We start from the raw sequence: 27,869 nt of genomic DNA, 5'->3' as shown, positions 1-27,869 counted from the left end.
GGAATGAGTCTGGGGGAGAAGCATGCCGTTATCGTTAGCAGCGGGGTACTGTTCCCGGGTGGTTCTCTTCCTCGGGCTGCTCAGGGAAGATTGAGATTTGGGCAAAAGTCCGACTCTTTTTCTAGCCCTCATTACCCAAGGCAGGATGGTGACTCATTTTCTCCTTCAGGACTGTCCAAGTCCAGCCTGGGGTCCCAGAAAGTCCCACTGGCCCACAGCAGATCCCCAGGTTTCCCCGCACAGAGCCGTCCCCAGGTGATCCCCGGCGGCGGGGGCGGGGCTTTCAGCCACTGAGGCCAGCCTGGGAGGAGCTCGTCCTGGGAACCCCAGAGGCGGGGACTGAGGGCGCAGGGGGCGGCCATCTACCCGAAGCCCTACAGAAAGCGAGAGGCAGGCGAGGCCCGTGTGGCCGTGCTGCGTGCAGGAGGCTGAGGTGTCCGTGATGGACGAGGCCCAGGGCCTGCCTGGAAGTGCTTGGCCGAGAGATATGACCAGGTGGGGATGCGGCCACTCTGCTGGAGGGACACCTATTCTGCTTTGAGTCGTTGTTTTCTTTTTCTAATAAGACATTTTTGTAACTGGACTGCGGGGAACATCCGTGTGGCCCAGAACTGGGTCTAAACTCTCGTTGGGTGTTCTTGTCGCTGTGATTGGCTCCATCTTGTTATTTGGGGGCCTCAGGAAGCTCTCCCTAGCCTCACCTGGTACTGAAGATCCCACAAAAGTGGAGAGGAAAAGGGGAGATTCTGGGAAATGGGAGAGTGGAGATTTTGAAAAATCCCCAGCTCCAGGATTGGCATCCAACCTGAAGCTGGGGACAAGACGGAAGAGGGGAGGGGGAGCCTGGGAAGGGGGGCTGCTCAGATGAATCAGACAGCACAGCCCTGCAGAGGCCCTCCTGCCTCAGGGCTCCGGAAGGACAGGCCAGCTGGATAAGGAGGTCACAGATTTATGGCCATCATGACCCACAAAGAATTTCCCTGGACCTCAGTTAGGGACATGGAATTCTCAGAAGCTACAGGGGTGGGGAATAGATGGGGAGATCAGAGAGGCCCTGGCCCCCTGTGGGCAGCAGCCTTTCCTCTGGTTTGGGGGTCCTCTGTCCCCAAGAAACAGGAGCCTCTGCCTCCTGCCTGGTGCCCTGTGCTCTCGTGACTCAGCTTCTCTGAGAGGGAGCTGCCGCCAGCTCCCCAGGGCAGCAGGGCTCCTGCGTCTCACCCTCCCTGCGCCAGGCTCCTTCCCGCGTGCCCTCAGGGGCCCCTGGCTTCTGCCCCTTTCTTTTCACCACGTCAGAAGGGCAGTGATGGTGGGGATGAGGGGCTGGCACCCCAACACATTCTCCCAGAGGGACACCTTCCCAGGAGTGATCTTCTTAGCCCAACAGTGTGTTTATCATAAAATAAACCCTAAGTTTATTTTTGAATCAGTCTTACATGTGCTCAAACAGTGAAAATAAGGCTCTCTTCCAACGCCCCAGTTGCCCAGGGGGGTTGACTCCTACCAGGTTCTTTATGGTAATTTTCATGGTGATTTATGGATCAGAGATTTTTTTAGATGCTGCTGAACTCCCCCCCCCCCCCCCCCCCCCAGGAAGCAGGAGGAGAGCAGAGTCCAGGAAATGCCAGGGAACAGCCAGGGAGGGGTCTTCTCTGGGCCCCCTTCCTTTCAGACAGTGCTTCAGCACTCCCCCATCCCCTGCACCCCAGAGGGTGGCCTCTTGCTGCTGTAAGGAACTGGCCTGTGACTCTCCGTGGGTCTCAGAGTCTGACCAGGCAGCTTAGCCCTCCATTCCTGAACATTCTGGTCAGGTGATTTCCAAACCAGCCCGTCACACTGGCCACCAGCAGATCTGGAGGACCACTGTGGGTTCTGCATCAAACCTCACATCCAATTAGTTGTGGCCTTGGTGATGGATTATCAGTTGCTGCTAGAACCTTCCAGAAAGATTCAAAGCAAATACATGCATGTGGCCCCAGTCCCTCTTTCCCTACCTCCATGATAGTATCCTGGACACATGGTTCCTTAGGCTTCCTGATGTAAGAAAAGAAAAGAACTGAATGAAGGAGAGGAGGAGGGGAAGAAGAGGGGGAGGAGGGAGAGGAGGAGGGGGGAGGAGGGAGAGGAGGAGGAAGGGGAGGAGGGAGAGGAGAAGGAGGGGGAGGAGGAGAAGGAGGAGGAGGGGGAGGAGGAGAAGGAGGAGGGGGAGGGGAGGAGGAGGGGGAGGAGGAGAAGGAGGAGAGGGGGAGGGGAGGAGGTGGAGGGGAAGGAGAAGGGAGCTGTAGCTTCAGGTAGCACAAGTTTATTCAGCACAAAGCTGCAGAGGAGGGCCCAGTGGAGACGGAGACTTCCTTCAGAGACTGGGAGTGGGGAATGGAAGCATTTTGGCCCCTGTGTTCCTCACCTCCATTCTTTGAGGCAGTCACTATCCCAAAGTGGAACCAGGTGCTTTTCAGGATTCCAGCCCCAGATAACAATTTCCTTTCTTTGCATGATGATGGAGTATTGTTTGGGGTTTCTTTGTATGATGATGGGGAATTGTCTGGGTAGTTTACCTGAGGTGACTTTCGTTCCAAGATGGAGGATGTGTTTCAAAATGGGGTTGCCTGTGTCAAGTTCTTCCTCACACCCGATAGTGACTTAGATCAATCTCACCACCTCTCTTTAACAACGTACTAGAGGTAGAAGCCAATGCAATAAATCAAGAAAAGAAAATGCATACAGAAAGGAAAAAAATAAAACTGTCAAAATTCATAGGATATAATTGAGTTCAGAGAAATTTCTGGAAGAATCTACAGACGAACAGTTGGAATCAGAAGGTAGATTCGGCTTGACTGCTGTATCCAATATCAATGTTAGAAAGTTAATTATATGACTATAAACCTACAACATACAAATAGACTTCTACATTTAAAAATGAAACACTTAACAGTTTTAGCTAAATTTCTAAGCTGTTTTACAATAGCACTGTAAGACCAGGAGCTGTGATGCCTTTCCCCACCTATCATAAGTGTCACAGCTACCAAGCAGAAGTCAGTTTAACAAGAGACCATTATGACAAATTCATTTAATCCAAGTTTGCATGAGGTGCCAGGGATATGGCTTAGTGGTAAAGCACTTGCCTCGCATGCACAAGGCCCTGGGTTTGATCCTCAAGTTCAAGGCCAGCCTCAGCAACCTGGTGAGACCCTGTCTCAAAATAAAATAAAAAATGGGACTGGGGATGCAGCTCAGCAGTACAGCACCCCTGGATTCAACCCCCATTACTGGAGCAAGAATTAAAGACCGGCCGTCAGAGTAGAGAGGCAGCCAGTCAGGCCAATGGAGAAAATGGAGGCCAATTGGGTCCCGGAAGTTGGAGACCACCCCTGGGAGATTGGAATGTTAATGTCTCCAGAACCTTTGATTACCAGATTACCTGCCTACACTGCCCTTCCCAGGAGGCTGATAATGAAGCACCCCCTGAACCCACGGGGAGCTGCGAGTTAATGCCCCTGGGCTGCGGCTCCCTTCCTGCCGCATCACTCCACCTGGCCGGTCCAGCCCACCTGCTTCTCACCTTCTGGCCCTCCCACCGGCATCTCCTGACCAAGAAAGAAGGAGAGAGAGAAGGGGGAAGAGGGCAGGAGAACAAAGAAAGTCTAAAATGTATAGGAGAGGCAGGACGCTCCCGCTTCTTGGGACACCAGGACACCAGCTCCCTTCTTGTCCCAGGGAGAGGTCTGTGTTGCTATTTTTAAAATAAAACCTGCTTTCTATGCTTGCCTCAGTAATGTTCAGACTTCAGCATTTGAGGAAGCGGAACTCGTCACTGGTAACTGGTGGTATCAGTACCAAAAAGAAAAAAAAGTTTTGTGTGACAGGGAAGCTTCTAGAAATAAAGACCCAGAAACAAACTGCCTATTTTTTTTTTTGCTTGGGTTTGATGCAGAATGGACCAACAGTCATGTAGAAATGCGAATGGACAGAGGACGCAACGTAAGGGGAGTGGACTGAGGCCTGTCTTCAGGTTCCTCTCCGCCTCTCTGTGCTCATCCTACTGCCCAGGTATGGGACGGACGGGATGCCTCTGGGATTTGGGGTTCCAAGGGAGGAGGGAGAAAGTGATCTTTCTAGGGTTTGTGGTTTGCTTTCAGGACTCTCCTTGGGGAGAGGAATTCCAGTTTCTATGACTCACGTTGGGGGAACCCGAGGCAGGGGAAGGAGGGCAGCAGGGAGACCTAGCTTCTAGGTTTTTCCATCTTTACTTTTAATTTTAATTAACTTATTTTTTTTTAGTACTGGGAGTGTTACCACTGAGCTATCTCCTTAGTCCTTTTTTTGCAGGGAGTCCTACCTGAGCTTGAAGGAGAACCAAGCTGGGTTGAGCTACTATGAGAATCTGGCCTCAGGAACTCACAATTATGGGAAATTGTCTGAGGTTGCCTGAGCCATGTGGTTTCCTGCATCAGTCCTCCGCTGTTCAAATACAAGCCCTGCTAGAGCCAATGGCTCGCTGACCTCCACCCTCTATCCTGTTGTTCACAGATGCAGCTCCTTCCGATCCCCTTTTGATCTGTACCGCCATAAATAAAGCAAGCGTGGGCCCCTTTGTTAGCGCCAGGCCCTGTGGAGGGCTCAGTCGGTCATGCCCCTGCTTTAAAGATAATTCTGGGGGCTGGGGTGGTGGCTCAGTGGTAGAGCGCTTGCCTAGCATGTGTGAGGCACTGGGTTTGAGCCTCAGCACCACATATAAATAAATGAATATAATAAAAGTCTATCAACATTTAAAATTTTTTTAAAAAGATAATTCTGTCTTCTGTCATAATTTCTGATAAACAAATTTCATAGATTTTATTTCACAGCCAGCCCATCCCTCTGACAGGAACCCTTTCCTTCACTCACACGGACGTGCGGTGAGACTTGATTTTCTAATTTGAGGCAGGGTCTTCCTAAATTGCAGAGGCTAGCCTTGAACTTGCTGTCCTCCTGCCTCTGCCACCTGAGTGGATGGGATTATAGGTGTGCGCTCTCGTACATCCGACTTCCTAGCTCCTTTAGTTCAAAGTATACTAGAGTGGCATGCTTTAGGGTATTGTTTTGAGTCTCAATAACACAAACAATTAAAAACCTAAAATCTAAGGAAAGATATATATAAGATCTCATCATGGAAAACTACAAAATTATTTTCAAAAAAATTATAGTTAAGGGGTGGGGGATGGAGCTCAGTGGTAAAGTGCTTGCTAGTGTGCACAAAGCCCTGGGTCTGATCCTCTGCCTGAGCAAAAAGCAGAAAGAAGAAGGAGAAGAGAACACTTAAATAAATGCAGGATATACCAAGACCCTGGGTTGGAAGATTCAATATTATAAAGAAGTCTTCTGATTTCATCAAAGTGATCTACAGACTTCATGCAATTCTAGTCAAAATCCTAGGATAATTTTTATTACAAGCAGATTCTAAAATTTATATGGAGAAGTAGAAGACCAAGAATGACTAAAGCACTCCTAAACGAGAACAAAAACATTGGAGGATTTACTCACGAGATTCAAGTCTTCCTACAGAGCCATGTAAAAAGAAATGCGGCATATTATCAGTTGGCTATTCAAATGGAAAAATCTTAATATTGACCCCTTACCTCACGCTGTCCATAAAATCAATTTCGATTGTTGATTTAAGCATGAAAGGCAAGATAATAACTATTTTAGAAGAGGAAAATTGTTCATGATTTCAAGTAGGTAATGATTTTTTAAATGGAACATCAAAAAACACTAACCAAAGCCAGGCAGGCTGATGGCAGAACGATTCCAAGTTTGAGGTCAGCCTTGGCAACTTAGAGAGACCCCATCTCAAAATAATAGATAAAATAAAAAGGGGACTGGGAATGTAGAGCACCCTTGGGTTCAATCCTCAATAGTGCCAAACCAACCAAAACAAAAGAACTTGAAACAGTGTTCAATTTCCAAACCATCATGAAATACAACTACGTGCCCGTCAGAATGGCTAAAAAATATGACAGACAACATCAAGTGTCAGCAAGGAAGCAGAGCAACCAGAAATTTCATATACTACTGACAGGGATCAAAATTGGTAAAGAACTTGGGAAAGTTCTTTTGTAGTATCTGCTAAAGCAGAATATGTGCATACCCTATGAGCCAGAAAGTCTATTCCTAGGTATTCGCCCAGCAGAAATGTGTACATGTGTTCACCAAGTGACACACAGAGAATGTCCACAGTAACAATATTTATAATAACTTCAAACTGGAAATTATCCAATCACAGAATGACTGAACACATGTATGTGTCTGTGTGTGTCTGTGTGTGTATATAATTTTTTTTTTCTATTTTGGTACTGAGGATTGAACCCAGAGTGCTTTACCACTGAGCCACATCCCCAGTCCTTTTTATTTTTTATTTTGAGACAAGGTCTCACTGAGTTACTTGAAACCTCTCTAAATTGCTGAGGCTGGCTTGGAACCTGCGATCTTCCTGCCTCAGTCTCCTGAGTTGCTGGGATTATAGGCCTGCACCCCTGAGCCCAACTTGTTTTTCTTTTAACCAAGTTATTTTATTTTATTTTTTAAAAAAATAATAAATTCAGGAGCTGGGGTTGTGGGTCAGTGGTAGAGCACTTGCCTAGCATGTGTGAGGCACTGAGTTAGATTCTCAGCACCACATAAAAATAAATGAATAAAACAAAGGTCCATGAACATCTAAAAAACCATTTAAAAAAATAAATTTCATGACTTTTAGTCAATTTGAAGTCATACAACCACCATGACAATTCAACGTTAGAACATTCCGTGACCCCTGAAAGAGACCTCATGCCCATTTGCAGTCAATTCTCTCCTCTAGTTGACTATTAATTAATTGCCACCTCTATAGATCAGCCTTTCCTGGACATTTCATTTGAATGGGTTTTTGCAATTATGTGACCTTGTCTTTCTCATCACTTCCACTTAGTACAGTGTTTTCGAAGCTCAGTCATGCTGTCACATGCTTTAGTGCTTTATTCTTTTTTATGACTGACTAGTATTCCATTGCATGGGCATACGACACTGTTTATACCCTGATGATGAGTTGATGGACATTTGTGTTGTTTTCATTTTTTAACTACCATGAATAATGCTGCTATGGACATTCCTATACATGTCTTTGTGTGGATGTGTTTTTGTTTTTCTTGAGTAAATGTTTGTGGGGGTACAGGAACATTGTCTGTAATTGATGGGTGAGATGGCAAATTTATTTTTAACATTTTGAAAAACTGCCCACTTTTTCCAACTGGATGTACCATTTTATGTTACCACCTTCCGTTTAAGAGATTTTTAGTTTCTTCATATCCTTAATATTATGTCTTTTTTTTTTTTTTTTCTGTACCAGGGATTGAACCAAGGGGCACTTTACCACTCAGATACATACTTACCCTTTTAAAATTTTTATTTTGAGACAGAGGCTCACTAAGTTGCTGAGTCTGGCCTTGAACTTGCGATCCTCCTGCTTCAGCCTCACGAATAGCCAGGTACAGGCATGTGCCACTGTGCCTGGCACTCTTCTGTAGTATTTCTTTTTTTTTTTTTTTTAATTTATTTTTATTGTAAACAAATGGGATACATGTTGTTTCTGTTTGTACATGGAGCAATAGCATACCATTTGCATAATCATACATTTACATAGGGTAAGGATGTTTGATTCATTCCGTTATTTTTTCCTTCCCCCCACCCCTCCCACCCCTCTTTTCCCTCTATACAGTCCCTCCTTCCTCCATTCTTGCCCCCCTCCCACCCCCATTATGTGTCATCATCTGCTTATCAGTGAGATCATTCATCCTTTGGTTTTTTGAGATTGGCTTATCTCACTTAGCATGATATTCTCCAATTTCATCCATTTGCCTGCAAATGCCATAATTTTATCATTCTTTATGGCAGAGTAATATTCCATTGTATATATATATACCACAGTTTCTTTATCCATTCATCAATTGAAGGACATCTAGGTTGGTTCCAGAGTCTGGCTATTGTGAATTGAACAGCTATGAACATTGATGTGGCTGCATCTCTGTAGTATGCTGATTTTAAGTCCTTTGGGTATAAGCCAAGGAGTGGGATAGCTGGGTCAAATGGTGGTTCCATTCCAAGTTTTCTAAGGAATCTCCACACTGCTTTCCAAAGTGGCTGAACTAATTTGCATCCCCACCAGCAATGTATGAGTGTACCTTTTTCCCACATCCTCTCCAACACCTATTATTGCTTGTATTCTTGATAATCGCCATTCTAATTGGGGTGAGATGGAATCTTAGTGTAGTTTTGATTTGTATTTCTCTTATTACTAAAGATGGTGAACATTTCTTCATATGTTTGTTGATTGCTTGTAGATCTTCTGTGAAGCGTCTGTTCATATTCTTAGCCCATTTGTGGATTGGGTTATTTGTATTCTTCGTATAGAGTTTTTGGAGTTCTTTATATATTCTGGAAATTAGTGCTCTATCTGAAGTATGAGTGGCAAAGATATTCTCCCACTCTGTAGGCTCTCTCTTCTCATTGCTGATAGTTTCCTATGCTGAGAGAAAGCTATTTAGTTTGAATCTATCCCAGTTATTGATTCTTGCTTTTATTTCTTGTGCTATGGGGGTCCTGTTAAGGAAGTCTGATCCTAAGCCAACAAGTTGAAGATTTGGACCTACTTTTTCTTCTATAAGATGCAGGATCTCTGGTCCGATTTCAAGGTCCTTGATCCATTGTGAGTTGATTTTTGTGCAGGGTGAGAGATAGGGGTTTAGTTTCATTCTGTTGCATGTGGATTTCCAGTTTTCTCAGCACCATTTGTTGAAGAGGCTATCTTTTCTTCATTGCATATTTTTGGCACCTTTGTCTAGTATGAGAAAATTGTATTTATTTGGGTTTGTGTCCGTGTCCTCTATTCTGTACCATTGATCTACCTGTCAGTTTTGGTGTCAATACCATGCTGTTTTTGTTACTATTGCTTTGTAGTATAGTTGAAGTTCTGGTATTGCGATACCCCTTGTTTCATTCTTCCTGCTAAGGATTGCTTTAGCTATTCCGGGTTTCTTATTCTTCCAGATGAATTTCATGATTGCTTGCTCTATTTCTGTAAGGTACGTCATTGGGATTTTAATTGGAATTGCATTGAATCTGTATAGTACTTTTGGTAGTATGGCCACTTTGACAATATTAATTCTTCCTCTCCAAGAACATGGGAGACCTTTCCATCTTCTAAGGTCTTCTTCAATTTCTTTCTTCAATGTTTTGTAGTTTTCATTGTAGAGATCTTTTACCTCTTTGATTAGATTGATTCCCAAGTATTTTTTTTTTTTTTTGAGGCTATTGCAAATGGAGTTGTTTTCCTCATTTCCCTTTCAGATGTTTTGTTGCTTGCGTATAAAAATGCTTTAGATTTATGCGTGTTGATTTTATAGCCTGCTACTTTGCTGAACTCATTGATGAGGTCTAGAAGTTTTCTGGGGGAGGTTTTTGGATCCTCTAAATATAGAATCATGTCATCCACAAATAGTGCAGCTTAAGTTCCTCTTTTCCTATTTGTATCCCTTTAATTTCTTTAGTCTGCCTAGTTGCTCTGGCTAGTATTTCGAGGACAATGTTGAATAGAAGTGGTGAAAGAGGACATCCCTGTCTTGTTCCCATTTTTAAAGGGAATGGTTTCAGTTTTTCTCCATTAAGAATGATGTTGGCCATGGGCTTAGCATAAGTAGCCTTTACAATGTTCAGATATGTTCCTACTATCCCTATTTTTTCTAGTGTTTTGAGCATGAAGGGCGTTGTATTTTGTTGAATGCTTTTTCTGTGTCAATTGAAATAACCAGATGATTCTTATCCTTAAGTCTATTGACATGATGGATTATGTTTATTGGTTTACGGATGTTGAACCATCCTTGCATTCCAGGGATGAACCCCACTTGATCGTGGTGCACGATTTTCTTAATATGTTTTTGGATACGGTTTGCCAATATTTTGTTAAGGATCTTTGCATCTATATTCATCAAGGATATTGGTCTAAAATTTTCTTTCCTTGATGTGTCTTTTCCTGGTTTGGGTATGAGGGTGATATTAGCTTCATAGAATGAATTCAGTAGGGTACCCTCCATTTCTATTTCCTGGAATACTTTGAGAAGTATTGGAATGAGTTCTTCTTTGAAGGTCTTGTAGAACTCAGCTGAGAATCCGTCTGATCCTGGGCTTTTCTTGGATGGTAGATTTTTAATGTCTTCTTCTATTTCATTGCTTGATATCGATCTGTTTAAATGGTGTATGTCCTCCTGGTTCAGTTTGGGAGGAGCATATGTCTCTAGAAATTTGTCAATGTCTTTGGTACTTTCTATTTTGTTGGAATACAGATTTTCAAAGTAGCTTCTCATTATGTTCTGTATCTCAGTGGTATCTGTCGTGATATTTCCTTTTTCATCACGAATTTTAGTAATTTGAGTTTTTTCTCTCCTTCTCTTTGTTAGTGTGGCTAAGGTTTTGTCTATTTTCTCAAAGAACCAACTTTTTGTTTTGTCAATTTTTGGAATAGTTTCTTTTGTTTCAATTTCATTGATTTCAGCTCTGATTTTAATTATTTCCTGTCTTCTACTACTTTTGCTGTTATTCTGTTCTTCTTTTTCTAGGGCTTTGAGCTGTAATGTTAGGTCATTTAGTTGTTGACTTTTCATTCTTTTCTGGAATGTGCTCCATGCAATGAATTTTCCTCTTAGTTCTGCTTTCATAGTGTCCCACAGATTTTGATATGTTGTATCGTTGTTCTCATTGACCTCTAAGAATTTTTTTTATCTCCTCCCTGATGTTTTTTGTTGTCCATGTTTCATTCAATAGCATATTATTTAGTCTCCAGGTGTTGGAGTAATTTCTGTTTTTTATTTTGTCATTGATTTCTATTCTCAGTCCATTATGATCTGATAGAACACAAAGCAGTATCTCTATTTTTTTTGCATTTTCTAAGGGCTGCTTTGTGCATAACATATGGTATATTTTTGAGAAGATTCCATGTGCTGCTGAGAAGAAAGTGAATCCGCTCGTTGATGGATGGAATATTCTATATATGTCTATTAAGTCAGGTTTTTGATTGTGTTATTGAGTTCTATGGTTTCTTAGGTTGGATTTTGTTTGGAAGATTTATCTAGTGGTGACAGTGGTGCATTAAAGTCACCCAGAATTATTGTGTTGTGGTCTATGTAATTTCTGAAATTGAGAAGGATTTGTTTGATGTACAGGGATGCACCATTGTTTGGGGCACAAATATTTACTATCATTATGTCTTCCAGATTTATGGTTCCCTTAAGCAGTGTGAAATGTCCTTCTTTCTCCCTTCTGACTAACTTTGGCTTGAAGTCCACTTTATCTGATATAAGGATGGAAACCCCCGCTTTTTTACTGAGTCCATGTGCGTGGTAGGTTTTTTCCCATCCTTTCACATTTAGTCTGTGGATGTCTTTTTCTATGAGATGAGTCTTTTGCAGGCAGCATATTGTTGGGTCTTTCTTTTTAATCCATCCTGCCAGTCTATGTCTTTTGATTAATGAGTTTAGGCCATAACATTCAGGGTTATTATTGAGATATGATTTGTATTCCCAGTCATTTGGCTTATTTTTGGTTTTTAAGTTGGCTTGGTTTTTCCTTTGAGTAGTTTTTCTCTAAGGTAGTTCCTCCCTTTGCTGACCTACATTGTTGGTTTTCATTTCCTCCTCATGGAATATTTTGTTGAGAACATTCTGTAGCACAGGCTTTCTATTTGTAAATTCTTTAACTTTTGTTTATCATGGAAGATTTTATTTCATCTTCAAATCTGAAGGTTAGTTTTGCTGGGTATAGGATTCTTGGTTGGCAACCATGTTCTTTCAGAGCTTGAAATATGTTGTTCCAGGCCCTTCCAGCTTTTAGAGTCTGGGTTGAGAAGTCGGCTGCTATCCGTATTGGTCTCCCCCTATATGTAATCTGATGCTTTTCTCTCGTGGCCTTCAAAATCCTATCTTTATTTTGTATGTTAGGCATTTTCATTATAACGTGCCTTGGTGTGGATCTGTTGTGATTTTGTGCATTTGGTGTTCTGTAAACCTCTTGTATTTGATTTTCCATTTCATTCTTCAGGTTTGGGAAATTTTCTGATATTATTTCATTGAATAGGTTGTTCATTCCTTTGGTTTGTATCTCTGTGCCTTCCTCAATCCCAATAATTCTTCAATTTGGTCTTTTCATGATGTCCCATAGTTCTTGGAGATTCTGTTCATGATTTCTTACCATCTTCTCTGTTTGGGCAACTTTATTTTCAAGATTAAATATTTTGTCTTCATTGTCTGAGGTTCTGTCTTCCAAGTGGTCTAGTCTTTTGGTGATGCTTTCCATTGAGTTTTTTATTTGGTTTATTGTTTCCTTCATTTCAAGGATTTCTGTTTGTTTGTTTTTTTTGAGAATCTCTATCTCTTTGTTGAAATGATCTTTTGCTTCCTGCAGTTGCTCTGTCAGCTTATTGGTATTATCATTCATTGCCTGCATTTGCTCTCTTATCTCATCCTTTGCTTTGAGAAACATCTTAATCATGTATAATCTGAAGTCCTTTTCTGACATTTCTTCTAACATACAGTCATTGGATTCTATTAATATAGAATCTAGATTTGTTTGGATCATTTTCTTCCCTTGTTTTTTCATGTTGTTCATGTATCTTCCTCTCTAGCAGTGCAGATCTGGGGTATTGCAGATTTCCCCCTATAGGCTTATAGTGGCCCTATAGGTTTCCACAACCCTTTCTTTAAGGGGAGATCAATATTAGCAGTGCCCAATTCAGACATTATGCAACCCTAGACCACATAGCCCCTATGAGGACAATAACAAAATTGTCATAATAAACAGAATGAGTTCAAATATTATCTTCAGTAAAACAAACAGATTTGCAATAAGGTCTGCAGTTTCTAATGGAGGACAAAGAGGATGCAGAGGGATGTAGAATGTGGCTGTTAATGGGATAAGAAAAGAATATACAGAAGTTCTAGATAATAGAAAGGGTGAGAGTGTAATCAAAAGAAATTGGATATTAGCATGCAAAAAAGGGAGAAAGAGACTCTGAGGGAACAGGTAAACAAAAGGAAAAGAGAGCAAGAAAAGTAAAGAAATAAAAACTTAAATTTTTTCAATAAGGAGAAAAAAGAAAATCTACAGTATAACAGTCATACAGTAATGAAACCTCCCAGTGTTCAGTAGCCTGATGCATGAGAGGTACCTGACAATGAGCTTCAAGCCTCTAGCAGGCGTCTCAGGATGGGATTTGCCCCACCAAAGATCGGCGCTCTGGCTTCCAGGATTATCCAAGATGGCCACTCTGGCTTCCAAATGTGTTGGCAAGTGGGCAGCTGTAGCTCAGGGTGTGGATGTGGTCAGCTCGAGGTCCTGGAGGCGGGATGCAGTTGGTCAGGCAGGGGTCCTGGAGGTCATGTGTGTTTGGTGTGGTTGTGGGATCCTGGAGGCCGGGTGCAATCAGTCAGTCTGGGGTCCCAGTGATAGGGCGCAGTCAGTTGGTCTGGGGGTCCTGGTGGCAGGGAGCAGTCAGTTGATGTGAGGGCCCTGGGGGCAGAGGGCAGGGAGTGATTGGTCAGGCTGAGGGATCCTGGAGATGGGGCTCAGTCAATCCGGCCAGGGGTCCTACGGGGCCTGGCTGTTGTCTCAAAATGGCGGCAGCCACATGTAATCAAACCTGCAGGTACTGTCACAGTGAACTTCCAGGCAACAGCAGGCAGCTGGTGCTCCATTGGCGGTCGGCAATCAGTTTGCTGACTGTTGTTGGACAATCGGGAGGTGTACCTCGTGAGTTGGGTGATGGATAGGTGTAAGGCAGGCGATGGACAGGTGAGAGGCAGGCAAATGGCAGATGATAGGCACCTGACAGTAAGCAATCTGCACTCAAAAAAGGCATTGATATGCTGGCAGACTGCAGGTGATCACAGCAGACAAATGGGATAAACAGCAGGGGATCGATAAGCAGCAAAAACTGCCTCACCAAGAAACAGATATCCTCTGCTTGAAACCGGAGTTATGGAGCGACAAGGAAGGCAGCTTCCCTCTAGTCCGCCATCTTGGATCTGTAGAATTTCTTGTAGGCAGGTCTGCTAATGAAAACTTTGCTGTTTATATAAAGATGCCCTTATTTCAAATTTCCTTTCAAAGGATAGCTTTCCTCTATATGGAATTTGTGGATGAGTTTTCTCCTTTCAGCACTTTGAACACACAGTCTTACTCCCTTCTGGCATCCATGATTCCTGGCAGGAAAGCAGCTGCTAGTCTAACTCAGGATCCTGTGCATGGGGTGAATTGTTTTTCTCTTGCTACTATTCTGACTCTTTCTTTGTCTTTCTATAGTTTATGCATTTTGATGTGTGTAGGTGAGGATCTCTTTGAGTTTATCTCTCTTGGAGTTTATTGAATGTGCAGTTAATGTTACTTATCAGATGTGGGATGTTTTCAGCCATTTTTTCCCCCTTCAAATATTTTTTCTGCTGCTTTCCTTCCTCTCCTTCTGGAACTCCCACTACACATATGTTGGTATGCTTGATATGACACATAGATCTCTGAGGCTCCCTGCTCCTCCTTCTCCCCCTCCTCCCCCCTCCTCCTTTTCCTCTCTTCCCCTCCCCCACCCTTCTCCCTCTTCCTCTTCCCCCTCCTCTTCCCCCTCCCCTTCCTCTCCCCTCCTCCTTTTCCTCTCTCCTCCTCCTCTTTCTCTCCCCCTCCTCCCCCTCCCTCCTCCTCCTCTCCCTCCCCTTCATCCTCTTTCTCTTCCTTCTCCTCTTCCCCCTCCCTCTTTCCCTTCTCTCCCCTCCCCCTTCTCTCTCCTCCCCCTCCTCCCCCTTCTCTCACTCTTCCTGTTTCTTGGACAGTATACTCTTAACTGATCTATCCTAAAGTTCACAGATTCTTTTTTCTGCCAGTTTGAGGTTGCTTTTGAGTCCTTCCAGCATTTTCTTCATTTCAATCATTCTATTTTTCACCTCCAGAATTTCATTTGGGCTCTTATTTTACAGTGTCTGCCTGTTCTTTGATGCTGTCTCTGTGCGGGATCTTTCCCCACAGGTTTGCTCCTTTAGACATGGTCCCTTCAGTTCTTTGAACGTATTTACGATAGTTTACCTAAAATCTTTTCCTCACGGTTCCAACGGTTAGCTCCCTTGGGAGACAGCTCCTGTAGGTACTTTCCCTCCCTGTGCACGGGCCACACTCTCCTGGTCATTTGCATATGCTTCCAATTTCTTGCTTTCTTATTTGTGGTGCTGGGGATTCGTGCTGCTGGGCAGATGCTGTGTCTCTCAGCTATGTGCCTGATCCTTTTGTGGAAAATTTCATTTTCAGACAGAGTCTCACTAAATTGCCCAGGTTGGCCTTAAACTTGTGGTCCTCTTGCTTCAGCCTCCCAAGTAGCTGGAATGACAGGTGTGCATGGCTTGCATATTACATACAGTTTTTTATGAAAACTGAACTTTCAATGGTATAACATGGAAACTTTGTAAATAAGATTCCTCCCTTCCCAGGATTTTTTTTTTTGCAGTACTGAGGATCGAACTCAGGGCCTTGTGTGAGCTATCTCCCCAGCCCTTCCCAGGATTTCTTACTGCCACTGGTTATGGACTGAAGGTTTGTGTTCCCCCATTCCCATCTATATGTAGAGACCCCAGGCTCCAGCGTGATGGTATTTAGACATGCGACCTCTAAGGAAAGTATCAAGATTAAGTAGGTCTACTGGGCACAGTGGCACATCCCAGCGACTCTGAGGCTGAGGCAGGAGGATCGCACGTTCAAGGCCAGCGTCAGCAACTTAGCGAGACCCTGAACAACTTAACAAAACCCTATCTCAAAATAAAAAATAAAAAGTTCTGGGGTTGTAGCTCAATGCTTTAATCCCTGGTATCAAACAAACAAAAAAAGACAGTGTCTTGCCCCTGGTCTCCAGAACTTTCTCATTTTGGAAAACTAAAATGTCTTAAGGTCTTGTTAAGGAAGTCAGGTCTTAGGCTGACGTGGTGGAGCGGGGTTGGTTCCATAGTTTGCTACTGCGGATTGAGCTGTTAAGCAATACACTTCATTCCCCCTTCCCCTGCTCCTGGAAACCACCATTCCACTCTTGTGGATTAACTATGGTAGGTGATTCCTGTAGCGGAATCACAGTGTTTGTGCATCCTTCTGTGGCTGTTTTTTTGTTTTTTGTTTTTTGTTTTTTTTTTTCACTTAGCATAAGCCAGTCACAAAATATTCACAGCTGTGGTAGCGTGTGTCAGAATTTCCTTTGTTTTAAGGCTGAATGGTGTTCCATTGCATGGTTGGCCCATCTGGTTTATCCATGTATATCATTTACGAATCTCTTCTCCCTGCCTGCAGGTTGCTTTTTCACCCTGTTCATTGTAAGCTTTGGTGCATGGACGTTTTTAATCTTGATGAAATCCCACTTATTCACGTTTACTTTAGGTGCCTATGTTTTTTGGTATCATATCCAGGAAATTCTTTTTTTCTTCTTTTTTAAATTTTATTTGTTCTAATTAGTTGTACATGACAGTAGAATGCATTTGTACATTTTGATAGATCATACATAAATAGAGTATAACTTCCCATTCTTCTGATTATACATCTTGCAGGATCACATCAGTCATGCAGTCATACATGTACATAAGGTAATAATGTCTGCTTCACTCTACTATCCTTCCTGTCCCCATACCCCTTCCCCTCCCTTTACTCCCCTCTACCTAATATAAAGTAACCCTATTCTTCCCTCTCCCCCCACCACTTATTGTGAATTAGCTTCCACATATCAGAGAAAACATTCAGCCTTTGGTTTTTTGGGATTGGCTTGTTTCACTTAGCATGACATTCTCTAATTCCATCCATTTACCAGCAAATGCCAGAATTTCATTCTTCTTTAAAGTTGAGTGTGTGTGTGTGTGTGTGTGTGTGTGTGTATTTACACCACATTTTCTTTGTCCATTCATCTGTTGAAGGGCAGCTAGGTTGGTTCCATAGTTTAGCTATTGCAGATTGAGCTGTATAAACATTGAGATGGCTGCTTCACTGTAATATGTTGATTTTTAAATCTTTTATGTATAAACTGAGGAGTGGGATGACTGGATCAAATGGTGGTTCCATTCCAAGTTTTCTGAGGAACATCCATGCTGTTTTCCATAATGATTGTGCCAATTTGCAGTCCCACCAGTGATGTATGAGTGTACCTTTTTCCCCACATCCTCCTCAACATTTATTGATGCTTGTATTCTTGATAATTGCCATTCTGACTGGAGAGAGATGAAATCTCAGAGTAGTTTTGGTTTGCATTTCTCTAATTGCCGGAGATGTTGAACATTTTTTCATATATTTGTTGATCAATTGTATTTCTTCTTCTGAGAAGTGTCTGTTCAGTTCCTTAGCCCATGTATTGATTGGGTTATTTGGTTTTTTGGTGTTTTTTGAGTTCTTTATATATTCTAGAGATTAATGCTTGATCTGAGGTGCATGTGGTAAAGATTTTCTCCTAGTCTATAGGCTCTCTTCACATTATTGATTGTTTCCTTTGCTGAAAAGAAGTTTTTTAGTTTGAGTCCATCCCATTTATTGAATCTTGATTTAACTCCTTGAGCTTTAGGGATCTTGTTAAGGAAGTCAGATTCTAGGCCGATATGGTGAAGATTTGGGTCTACTTTTTCTTCTAGTAGTCACAGGGTCTCTGTTCTAGTGCCTAAGTCTTTGATCCACAGTGAGTTGAGTTTCATGCAGGGTGAGAGGTTTTAATTTCATTTCGTTACATGTGACTTTCCATTTTTCCCAGCACCATTTGTTGAATAAGCTATCTTTTCTTCAGTGAATGTTTTTGGCACCTTTGCCTAGTATGAGTTATCTGTATTTACGTGGGTTTGTCTCTGTGTCTTCTATTCTTTATCATTGGTCTACCTGACTGTTTTGGTGCCAATACCATGCTGTTTTTGTTTGTTTGTTTTTTCACGGTGCTGGGGATTGAACTCAGACCCTTGTGCTTGTGAAGCAAGCATCCAACTGAGCTATATCCCTAGCCCAGCATGCTGCTTTTATTATTATAGCTCTGTAGTATAGTTTGAGGTCTGGTATTGTGATGCCTCCTGCTTCACTTTTCTTGCTAAGCATTGCTTTGGTTATTCTGGGTCTTTTGTTTTTCCAAATGAATTTCATGGTTGCTTTTTCTAGTTCTATGAAGAATGTCATTGGGATTTTAATAGGAATTGCATTAAATTTGTATAATGCTTTGGTAGTATGTCCATTTTGACATTAATTCTGCCTATCCAGGAGCATGGGAGGTCTTTCCATCTTCTAAGGTCTTCTTCAATTTCTTTTTTAAGTGTTCTGTAGTTTTCATTGTAGGGGTCTTTCACCTCTTATGTTAGATTGATTCCCAAGGTTTTTTTTTTTTTTTTTTTTTTTTTTTTTTTTGAGGCAGTTGTGAATGGGGTAGTGTTCTTTATTTCTCTTTCAGTGGATTCATTACTGATGTATAGGAATGCGTTTGATTTATGGGTATTGATTTTATATCCTACTATTTTGCTGAATTCATTGATTAGTTCTCGAAGATTTTTGGTGGAATTTTTTTGATCTTCCAAATACAGACTCATATCATCAGCAAAGAGTGATAGTTTAAGTTCTTCTTTACCTATTTGTATACCTTTAATTTCTTTCTTCTAATTGCTCTGGCAAGAGTTTCAAGGACAATGTTGAATAAAAGTGGTAAATGAGGGCATCCTTGTTTTGTTCCAGTTTTTAGAGGAACTGCTTTCAATTTTTCTCCATTTAAAATTATGTTGGCCTTGGGCTTGGCACATATTGCTTTTAGGATGTTGAGGTATGTTTCTACTATCCTTAGTTTTTCTAGTGTTTTGAACATGAAGGGGTGCTATATTTTGTCAACCGCTTTTTCTGCATCTATTGAGATGATCATATGATTTCTTGACTTTAAGTCTATTGATGTGATGAATTACATTTATTGATTTCCAAATGTTGAACCAACCCTGCATCCCTGGGAGGAATCCCACTTGATCATGGTGCACTATCTTTTTAATATGTTTTTGTATACCATTTGCCAGAATTTTACTGAGAATTTTTGCATCTATGTTCATCAGGGATATTGGTCTGAAGTTTTCTTTCCTTGATGTGTCTTTGTCTGGTTTTGGCATCAGGGTGATATTAGCCTCATAGAATGAGTTTGGAAGGGTTCCCTCCTTTTCTATTTCATGGAATAATTTGAGGAGTATTGGTGTTAATTCTTCTTTGAAGGTCTTGTAGAACTCAGCTGAGAATCTGTCTGGTTCTGGGCTTTTCTTATTTGGTAGGCTTTTAAAGGCGTTTTCTATTTTATTACTTGAAATTGTTCTGTTTAAGTCATGTATGACCTCCTGATTCAGTTTAGGCTGGTCATATGTTTCTAGAAATTTGTCAATATTTTCAATATTTTCTATTTTATTGGAGTATAAATTTTCATAATGGTTTCTAATTATCTTCTGCGTTTCAGTCATGTCTGTTGTGATTTTTCCTTTTTCATCACATATTTTAGTAAATTGGGTTTTCTTTCTTTTTCTCTTTGTTAGTGTGGCTAGGGGTTTATCAATTTTATTTATTTCTTTAAAGAACTAACTTTTTGTTTTGTCAATTTTTTCAATTGTTTCTTTCGTTTCAATTTCATTGATTTCAGCTCTGATTTTAATTATTTCTCCTACTTTTGGTGTTGATCTCTTCTTCTTTTTCTAGGGCTTTGAGTTGTAATATTAGGTCATTTATTTGTTGACTTTTTATTCTTTTAATAAATGAACTCAATGCAATGAACTTTCCTCCTAGCACTGCCTTCAGAGTGTCCCAGAGATTTTGGAATGTTGTATCAGTATTCTCATTTACCTCTATGTATTTTTTCATTTCATCCTTGATTTCTTGTACTATCCATTTGTCATTCGATAGTGTATTAGTTAGTCTTCATGTGTTAGAGTAGCTTCTATTTTTCATTTTATTGTCGATTTCTAATTTCAGTCCATTATAATCTGATAGAGTGCAGGGTATTATCTCTATTTTTATATATTTACTAAGAGTTGCTTTGTGGCATAAGAAGATAAGGTCTGTTTTAGAGAAGGATTCATGTGCTGCTGAGAAAAAAGTGTATTTGTTCGTGATGAATGAAATATTCTATATATGTCTGTTAAGTCTACTGATTGTATTATTTAGTTCTGTAGTTTCTTTATGTGGTTTTTGTTTAGAAGATCTGTCCAGTAGTGAGAGAGGTGTGTTAAAGTCACGCAGTATTATTGTGTTGTGGTCTATTTGAGTCTTGAAATTGAGAAGGGTTTGTTTAATGTACGTAGATGCTCCATTGTTTGGGGCACAAATATTTACATTTGTTATGTCTTGATACTGTATAATTCCCTTCAGTAGAATAAAATGACCATCTTTGTCCCTTTTGATTAACTTCAGCTTGAAGTTCACATTATCTGATATGAGAATGGAAACCCCCGCTTGTTCACACGATCCATGTGAGTGATATGTTTTTTCCCATCCTTTCACCTTCAGTCTGTGGATATCTTTGCCTATGAGGGGAGTCCCTTGGAGACAGCATATTGTTGGGTCTTGTTTTTTAATTCAATCTGCACAGTCTATGTCTTTGATTGATGAGTTCAGCCCATTAATATTCAAGGTTATTACTGAGACATGACTTGTCTTCCCGGTCATTTTGGTTTATTTCTGGCTTTTAATTTGATGTAGATTCTCCTTTGACTGTTCCTTTAGTGTAGTTCCTCCCTTTGCTGGTTTTCACTTTTTTTTCCACTTCATCCTTATGAAATATTTAGTTGAGAATGTTCTGTAGTGCAGGCATTCTAATTATGAATTCTTTTAACTTTTATTTATCATGGAAGGTTTTTATTTCATCTTCAAATCTGAAACTTAATTTTGCTGAATATAAAATTCTTTGTTGGCATTCATTTTCTTTCAGAGCTTGAAATATATTGATCCATAACCTCCTAGATTTGAGGGTCTGGGTTAAAAAATCAGTCGAGATCCAAATTAATTTTCCCCTATATATAATTGGCTTTTTTTCTCTTATGGCCTTTAAGATTTTATCCTTATTCTATATTTTAGTCTTTTTCATTATAATGTGTCTTGATGTGGGTCTGCTGTAGTTTTGTACATTTGGGGTCCTATAAGCCTTCTGTATTTGATTTTCCATTTCATTCCTTATGTTTGGGAAATTTTCTGATATTACGTCATTGAAAAGATGGTGCATTCCTTTGGTTTGTATCTCTGCTCCTTCTTCTATCCCAATAACTCTTGAATTTGGTCTTGTCATGTTATCCCATAATTCTTGGGAGGTTCTGCTCATGGGTTCTTACCATCTTCTCTGCATGGTCAACTTTATTTTCAATATTAAATATTTTGTCTTCTTTGTCTGAGGTTCTGTCTTCTAAATGGTCTAGTCTATTGGTGATGCTTTCCATTGAATTTATAATTTGATTTACTTATTCCTTCCTTCCTTTTGAGAATTACCTCTTGTTTTTTTTTTTTTTCACAATCTCTAACTCTTTATTAAAGTGATCTTTCACTTCCTGTATTTTCTCTTTGATTTCACTATACCATCCTTTACTACATAGATCAGAATAACTGTGTATATTCTCAACTCCTTCTTGGATGTTTCTTCTATTGTGTTGTCAGTGGATTCTCTTATTGGGCCATCTTTGTTTGGGGCACTTTGTTCCCTTGTTTTTTCATGTTGCTTGTGTGTTTTCCCATCTAGTTGTTTGGATCTGAGGCAGTAGAGATTCTACCCTGTAGACCTATACTGTCACTGAAGATTTCCAGTAACCCAGCATTAAGAGGGAGACCAATATCAACACACCCAGTGTAAACAATATACCCTCAAAACTAATAGCTCCCAGGAAGGTGTCCACTGCCGTCTCGCTATAAACAGCAATGATGAGTTCAAACACTGTCCTCAATAGAAACAGATAATTTGCCAAACGGATTTACAATTTCAAATAGCGTTCCGATAACGAACAGAAACAGTGCAGGACATGGTGTTCATCAGTGAAAAAGAGAGAAGCCAGAAGCAAATATCCACAGGAAGAATGGAAGAGAAAAGGTAGAAAGGGAATCTAGGAAGACAGACAGGCAAGAGGACGAATACTATATAAAGATAAGGAAAAAAATTAAAAATATAAGAATATACAACAGAACTGCAAGACACCATGGGTATATCACCGTCTTCAACAAACTGATGCACAAAAAAACCTGCTCCAAATATGGTGGAGAGAGATGCCAAAGGAGAAAAAAATAAAAATAAAATAAACCTTGGTGGGAAACTGAACACCATCCAAAAGTTTCTCAGCCCTCTCTTTGACTTCCCACAAGGCTGCCTGGCCCAGACAGGCCCTGGCAGACCCTGTCACTATCTCACCAATCTGGGCCTCAGATGCCCTGGGTTCAGCCACGTTGCAGTCCCAAGATCTCAATGCCACTGGAAATTGGAGAGAGACCACTGGTGACAGCAAACCTGACAGGAGCTAGGTGGCGGCAACCGCACTCCCAGGAGGACCACCCCGAGGCAGCAAAACCCATAGGCATCCCGACACTTAACCTCCAGGCCCTGGCTGGTGTCCCCAGACAAACTCCAGGCTCTGGCCGGTGTCCCAAAATGGATATGGTGCTTGTAACCAAACCTGGAGTCTCCCTGGCAATGGACCTCTGGGCGGTGGTGGAAGTGGCAGGGGCGGGAGCCGGTGGCAGCAGGCAGGGGGTCAGCAGCAGCTGCAGGCGTCGTGGGAGGACGGCAGCAGCAGTGGCGGTGGCAGTGGCGGTGGCTGCGGCTGCAGCAGCAGCACCCAGAAGGGAGACCTCCAGGTGACCTCAGGGAGGGGCAGTGGCTTTGGTGCCAGCGGTGTCTATGGTAGCAGTAGAGATGGCAAGCTGGGCGTCCAGGGCAGGAGACCTTGAACACGGCGACGGTGACAGCATCCAACAGCAGCAGCAGCACTCGGATAAAAGATCTCCGGGCACCTGCGGCGGCCGCAGGGGCGGCTGCACCCGACCGCGCAGAGAAGACCTCCGGGTGACGGGGGCGTGGTCTCCATATCCAGGAAGTTCTTACAAAATACAACGTCACGGAACCTCCCCCCTGCATTTTTTTCTCAGAGTTTTAGAGCTTGGTCTTCTACTTGGGTCTTTGATCCCCTTTGGGTTACTTTTTGCATAGGAATCTAATTTCATTCTTTTTTTTAATGGTTTCCCAGCACCATTTTGAAGAGATCATCTTTTCCTCATTGTGTTTTAGTACCCCTGTCAGTCAAAGATCGTTCGGTTATGCACAGAGTAGTTTGTTTCTGGATTCTTAATTCTTTTTCATTGGTGTATAATGTCTGCCTTTGTGCTCATGGTGCACAGTCTAATTACAATTCCCTCATTGTGTTTTCCTTTTTTTTTTTTTTTTTTTTTTTTTGCGGTGCTGGGGATTGAACCCAGGGCCTTGTGCTTGCGAGGTGAGTCATTGTGTTTCAATGTCAGAAAGTATGAGATTTCTGGCCTGTCCCTTTTCACAATTATTTTGGCTATTCGGGATCCCTTCAGATTCCATATAAATTAGGATGGTTTAAAAAATGCTATTGGGATGTTGATAGCAATTACATTAAATCGATAGATTACTTTGGATAATATTGACATCTTAAAAATGTCAATTTCATGAACAGGAAATGTCTTCCAATTCATGGACAGGAGTGACATCTTGATGTATAATTGTCCTGATTTTTTTCTGCAACCTTTTTTAGTTTTCAGTGTGTCATTTTTTCACCTTCTTGGTGAAGTTTATTCCTAAGTACCTTTTTTTTTTTCTTTTTTTTAATGTGGTGCTGGGGATTGAACCCAGGGCCTTGTGCATGCAAGGCAAGCACTCTACCAACTGAGCCACATCCACAGCCCTAAGCATTTTATTCTTTTTGATGCTATTGTAAATGGAATTGTTTTCATGATTTGCTTTCCAAATTGTTCCTTGTTATTCTATAGAAAAACAACTGATTTTCATCTTTTGATGTTGTATCCTTTAAATTTGCTAATTTTAAATTTAGTCCCAAAGGGTTTTTTGGTGTTTATTTTTTGGGTTTTTTTTTTTTTTTTTTTTTTTTTTTGTAAAGTAAACAAATCTTTTATAATGTAAATAACTATTCCTCATTGGAACTTTTTATATCCAGTTTACTTCTTTTCTGAAATTGGGGTGTTCATATTAATAAGACAACAATTTCTATAAAGCAAAAACTTATCTCTGTAACCTCAAGTAGTTCTTGATGGCAATGTTTTTCTTAATTCCCCTATAAAAAAAAAAAAAAGCACAGTGAGAAAGGCCAAAGGAGGATAAAATCACTTCAAAGGATCAAAACAAAGCAATATGAAAAATAATATATTTAACAGTGTAGGGAAATTTTAAAGTATAGATTCTTTTGAAATATTAACATTGAAAGAAAAGTGTTGGACACATTGCCAAAATTTTGATTTCTCAATTAATTAAGATCAGAAGTACTGATTTTATTGCTGAAAAGTACATTAATTCTTTGAAGTCAGAATGAGGCTTAACAATTTAACTTCTACACAAATGGCTTTGAATATACTAAGTATCAAATATAAACAGTAGTGCAGCAAGAAAATAAATTGGCAGAAATAATTACTCAGCCAGTAGTAATAATTAAGATCACCATCTCGAAGATTTTCTATTCACAAAGATTGAAAAAATATTGTAAGATTTTACAGCACACAATTGAACCAATCCTAAATCATAACTATTACACTTCTTTCTTCTTCAGTATGAGTGGACCCACATTATCTCCTGTCAATTCATTATGTTTATTATGGGAACCATCACAGGCAGGAAACGTCTTTGAACGCCAACACCTACAATAAGCTGCTTTAGTAAGACACAAATCTTCAATGTTTATTTCATTCACCACTTTGGGGTTTTCCTTTTGTATTTTAAGATTTATCAAGCTATCCTTCTGATGTTTTTTCTTCGGGAGGAATGGGCGGACTGCAAGGTAGCCAAGTAGTGCAAGTACACCAAGGAAAGGCAATAGCCGAAGCATTCTGAAACTAGCATGTGTGAGGCACTGGGTTCCATCCTCAGCACCACCTGTGAGCCGGGCGAAGCCGGTAATGCTCTCCGGAACCGGGAGCCGCTTAAGATAAGCGGGGAGCTGCACCTTCACGATGCGGGCCACGCTCTCAAGTACCATCCTGGCCAGCGGCGTCAGCTCCTCTCCGAGCCCCCTCCGCGCTCCGGCCGAGCCGCCGCGCCTGCGCGGAAAGCCTTATCTTTAGGGTTTTCTGTGTGGAAGATCATGTCTTCTGTCCACAGAGATAATTTTACTTCTTCCTTTCTAATCTGGGTCTTCTATTTCCTTTTCTTGCCTAATTGCTCTGACAAGGACTTCTAGTTCTATGTTGATTAGAAGTGACAAACACAAATACCTTTGTGTGTGTGTGTGGTGCTGGGGATTGAACACAGGGCCCTGTGCATGCAAGGCAAGCACTCTACCAACTGAGCTATATCCCCAGTCCAAGAGATTGTTATCTTGTTTCTGATTTTAGAAAAAGAGTTTTCAGTCTTTCACCACTGAATATAATGTTAGTTGTGGTTTTTAAATATATGGGCTTTATTATGTTGAGGTAGTTTCTTTTTGTTCCTTCTTTGTTTTGCATTTTTTTCCATATTTTTTTGACAAATAGTAATGCATTACACTTGCTGTGTATATGATGTATTTTTTCTACTTTCAAGTTTTTCTCTTTGTCTTTTCATAGTTTAATGATGATAATCATGTGTGAATCTGTTTGAGTCTATTCTACTTCAAGTTCATTGAGCTTCTAAGATGTGTAAGTTATATTTTCATTATATCTGGGAAGTTTTCAGCCATTTCTCCTTCAAATACCTTTTCTACTCCTCTCCATCTCTCTTGTCCTTCCGGGGCTCCCACTGCATGGCGATGCTCTGCTTGGTGCTATCCCACAGGTTTCTGAGGCTCTATTAATTTTCCTTCATTCTTTTTTCTTTCTACTATTTAGATTGTATAACCTGCCTCGAGTCATTCTCAAGTTCACTGATTTTTTTTATTCTGTCCCCTCAAATATGTTTTTAAATGTATTTAGTGAAAATTTCATTTTAGTTGTCTTTTTCAAAGCCAGATTTCCTATTTTAAAAAAAATTTAAATCTTTTTATTTTGGCTTCAATTTAAGGAGTCTTTGTCTTTGTACTTCAGTTTTTCGTGGGTTGTGTGTGTGTTTCAGTGTTGGGATTGGAATCAGGGCCTCCCCATACATGCTGGGCAAGCACTCTGCCAACGAGCCACACCCTTGGCCTATCACCACACTTTAATTCATTCTTTGAACATATTCATTTATTTATTTTTAAATTTATTTATTTTGATTCATTGCAAACAAATGGGGTGAGACTTATTTCTCCAGTTGTACATGAAGTATAGTCATACCATTAGTGTAATCATACATGTACATGGGGTAATGATGTTTGTCTCAATCTGTTATTTTTCCCTTCCCCCCACCCCTTCCACCCCTCTTTCCTCTATACAATCCATCCTTCCTCCATTCTTGCCTCCCTCCCACCCTGAACATATTTATTATAGCTATTTTGAAGACCATGTGCTAAATCCAACATATGTATTCCCCAAGAGGAGTTTCCATTGACTTCTTTGTTGCTTGTGTATCAGTCATTCTTTGTTTCTTTGCCTGTCTTATAATTTTTCATTGAAACTGAGAATTTGGGCTGGGGATATAGCTCAGTTGGTAGAGTGTTTGCCTTGTAAGCATAAGGCCCTGGGTTCAAATCCCCAACACCACCAAAGGGGGGGAAAAAAAAAAAAAAGAAACTGGGCATTTTAAATAATCAACTGTAGCACTCTTGGATTCTGTTCTTTCATCATGTCAACTGGGGGTGCTTATTGTTGTTGGCCTTTGCTGCTTTGTTTCTTTGCTTGATGTCTTGACTGGATTAATTCCGACTGGATTAATTCTGTGGATTCTGTTTCTTGGAGAGTATGTGGCAATGATGTCTCTGCTAGTTATATATTTTATTCTTGTTTTTATTTTGAAATCTAATTCTAGGGGTTGCCTCTGGGTCAGCATTCCTTAGTGAATTGCCAGAAGTTGTGCTTAACATCTGGAGCCAGTAAGACTTCTACCTTTGCTCAATGACCTGTTTGTGTTTTGAAGGGTGCTTTCAAAGTTCAGTCCACTCGTAAGTCTATCCCAGACTTTAACTTCTGTGTTTTCAGGGTCACAGGTTAAGCTCATGATTAATAGCTCACCAGAGCCTATTTCCAGATATCAGCACAGTCTTGCACACGCACATAACCTACCAGCCTATCAGACATAGCAGAATCTCATGGAGGATAACTACTGGTCTCATTTTCCAGACCTCCTTGTTGGATTTATGGCATATCTATTGGCCTGTTTCTTTCCACAAAGAATATTAAGATCTCAGGCTACTGGTAACATTTGCCTTCCTGACTGTATTCTCCTGAGGTCAGGAGACAATTGTTTTTGACAATACCCTGATGTTGTAATTTTCTGCAGTCTGCTCCAAATAGTCACCCCTTGCTGACCAATTTGGTAGAACTTATAGACCATGAAGTTTAGGGAAAGAGAAATATGAGTGCAATGATTTTCTTAAGGAAACACTTTTCAATTTCTTCTATGCTGTATTAGTTTTGTTGCTGCTGCTGTAACAAAACTGAGTGACTTAAAAAAACACAAATTTATTATCTTACTGTTTTATAGGTTGGAAATCTGGACTAGGTCTCACTGGACTAAAATCAAGGTATCAGTAGGGTTGCATTCCTTCTGGAAACTC

General features: G+C 40.9%; 2 protein-coding genes across 2 annotated transcripts in view; one reads left to right on the top strand and one right to left on the bottom strand.

Annotated features, from left to right (window-relative positions):
- The first annotated feature begins 352 nt into the window (after positions 1-352).
- POLR2C (RNA polymerase II subunit C) overlaps positions 353-27,869 on the top strand; it is a 140,210-nt gene continuing 112,693 nt past the window's right edge. The window contains exon 1 of the mRNA XM_079117927.1: positions 353-357. The gene's annotated coding sequence lies outside the window, so the exon portion shown is untranslated. The remainder of the gene's footprint in view (positions 358-27,869) is intronic.
- On the bottom strand, positions 24,520-25,302 carry LOC306648031 (CDGSH iron-sulfur domain-containing protein 2-like). Its single transcript, XM_079117710.1, has one exon. It carries the CDS (start codon positions 25,239-25,241, stop codon positions 24,795-24,797), a length of 447 nt encoding a protein of 148 aa, XP_078973836.1. The 5' UTR covers positions 25,242-25,302; the 3' UTR covers positions 24,520-24,794.

Source organism: Sciurus vulgaris (genome assembly GCF_902686455.1).
Source record: "Sciurus vulgaris genome assembly, chromosome: 17".
NCBI lineage: Eukaryota > Metazoa > Chordata > Mammalia > Rodentia > Sciuridae > Sciurus > Sciurus vulgaris.
This window is presented reverse-complemented; position numbering and strand designations above follow the sequence as displayed.

Bases quoted from the DNA above. Each gene is read 5' to 3' on its own strand.
- LOC306648031 (XM_079117710.1), bottom strand. From the start codon at position 25,241: ATGGTACTTGAGAGCGTGGCCCGCATCGTGAAGGTGCAGCTCCCCGCT.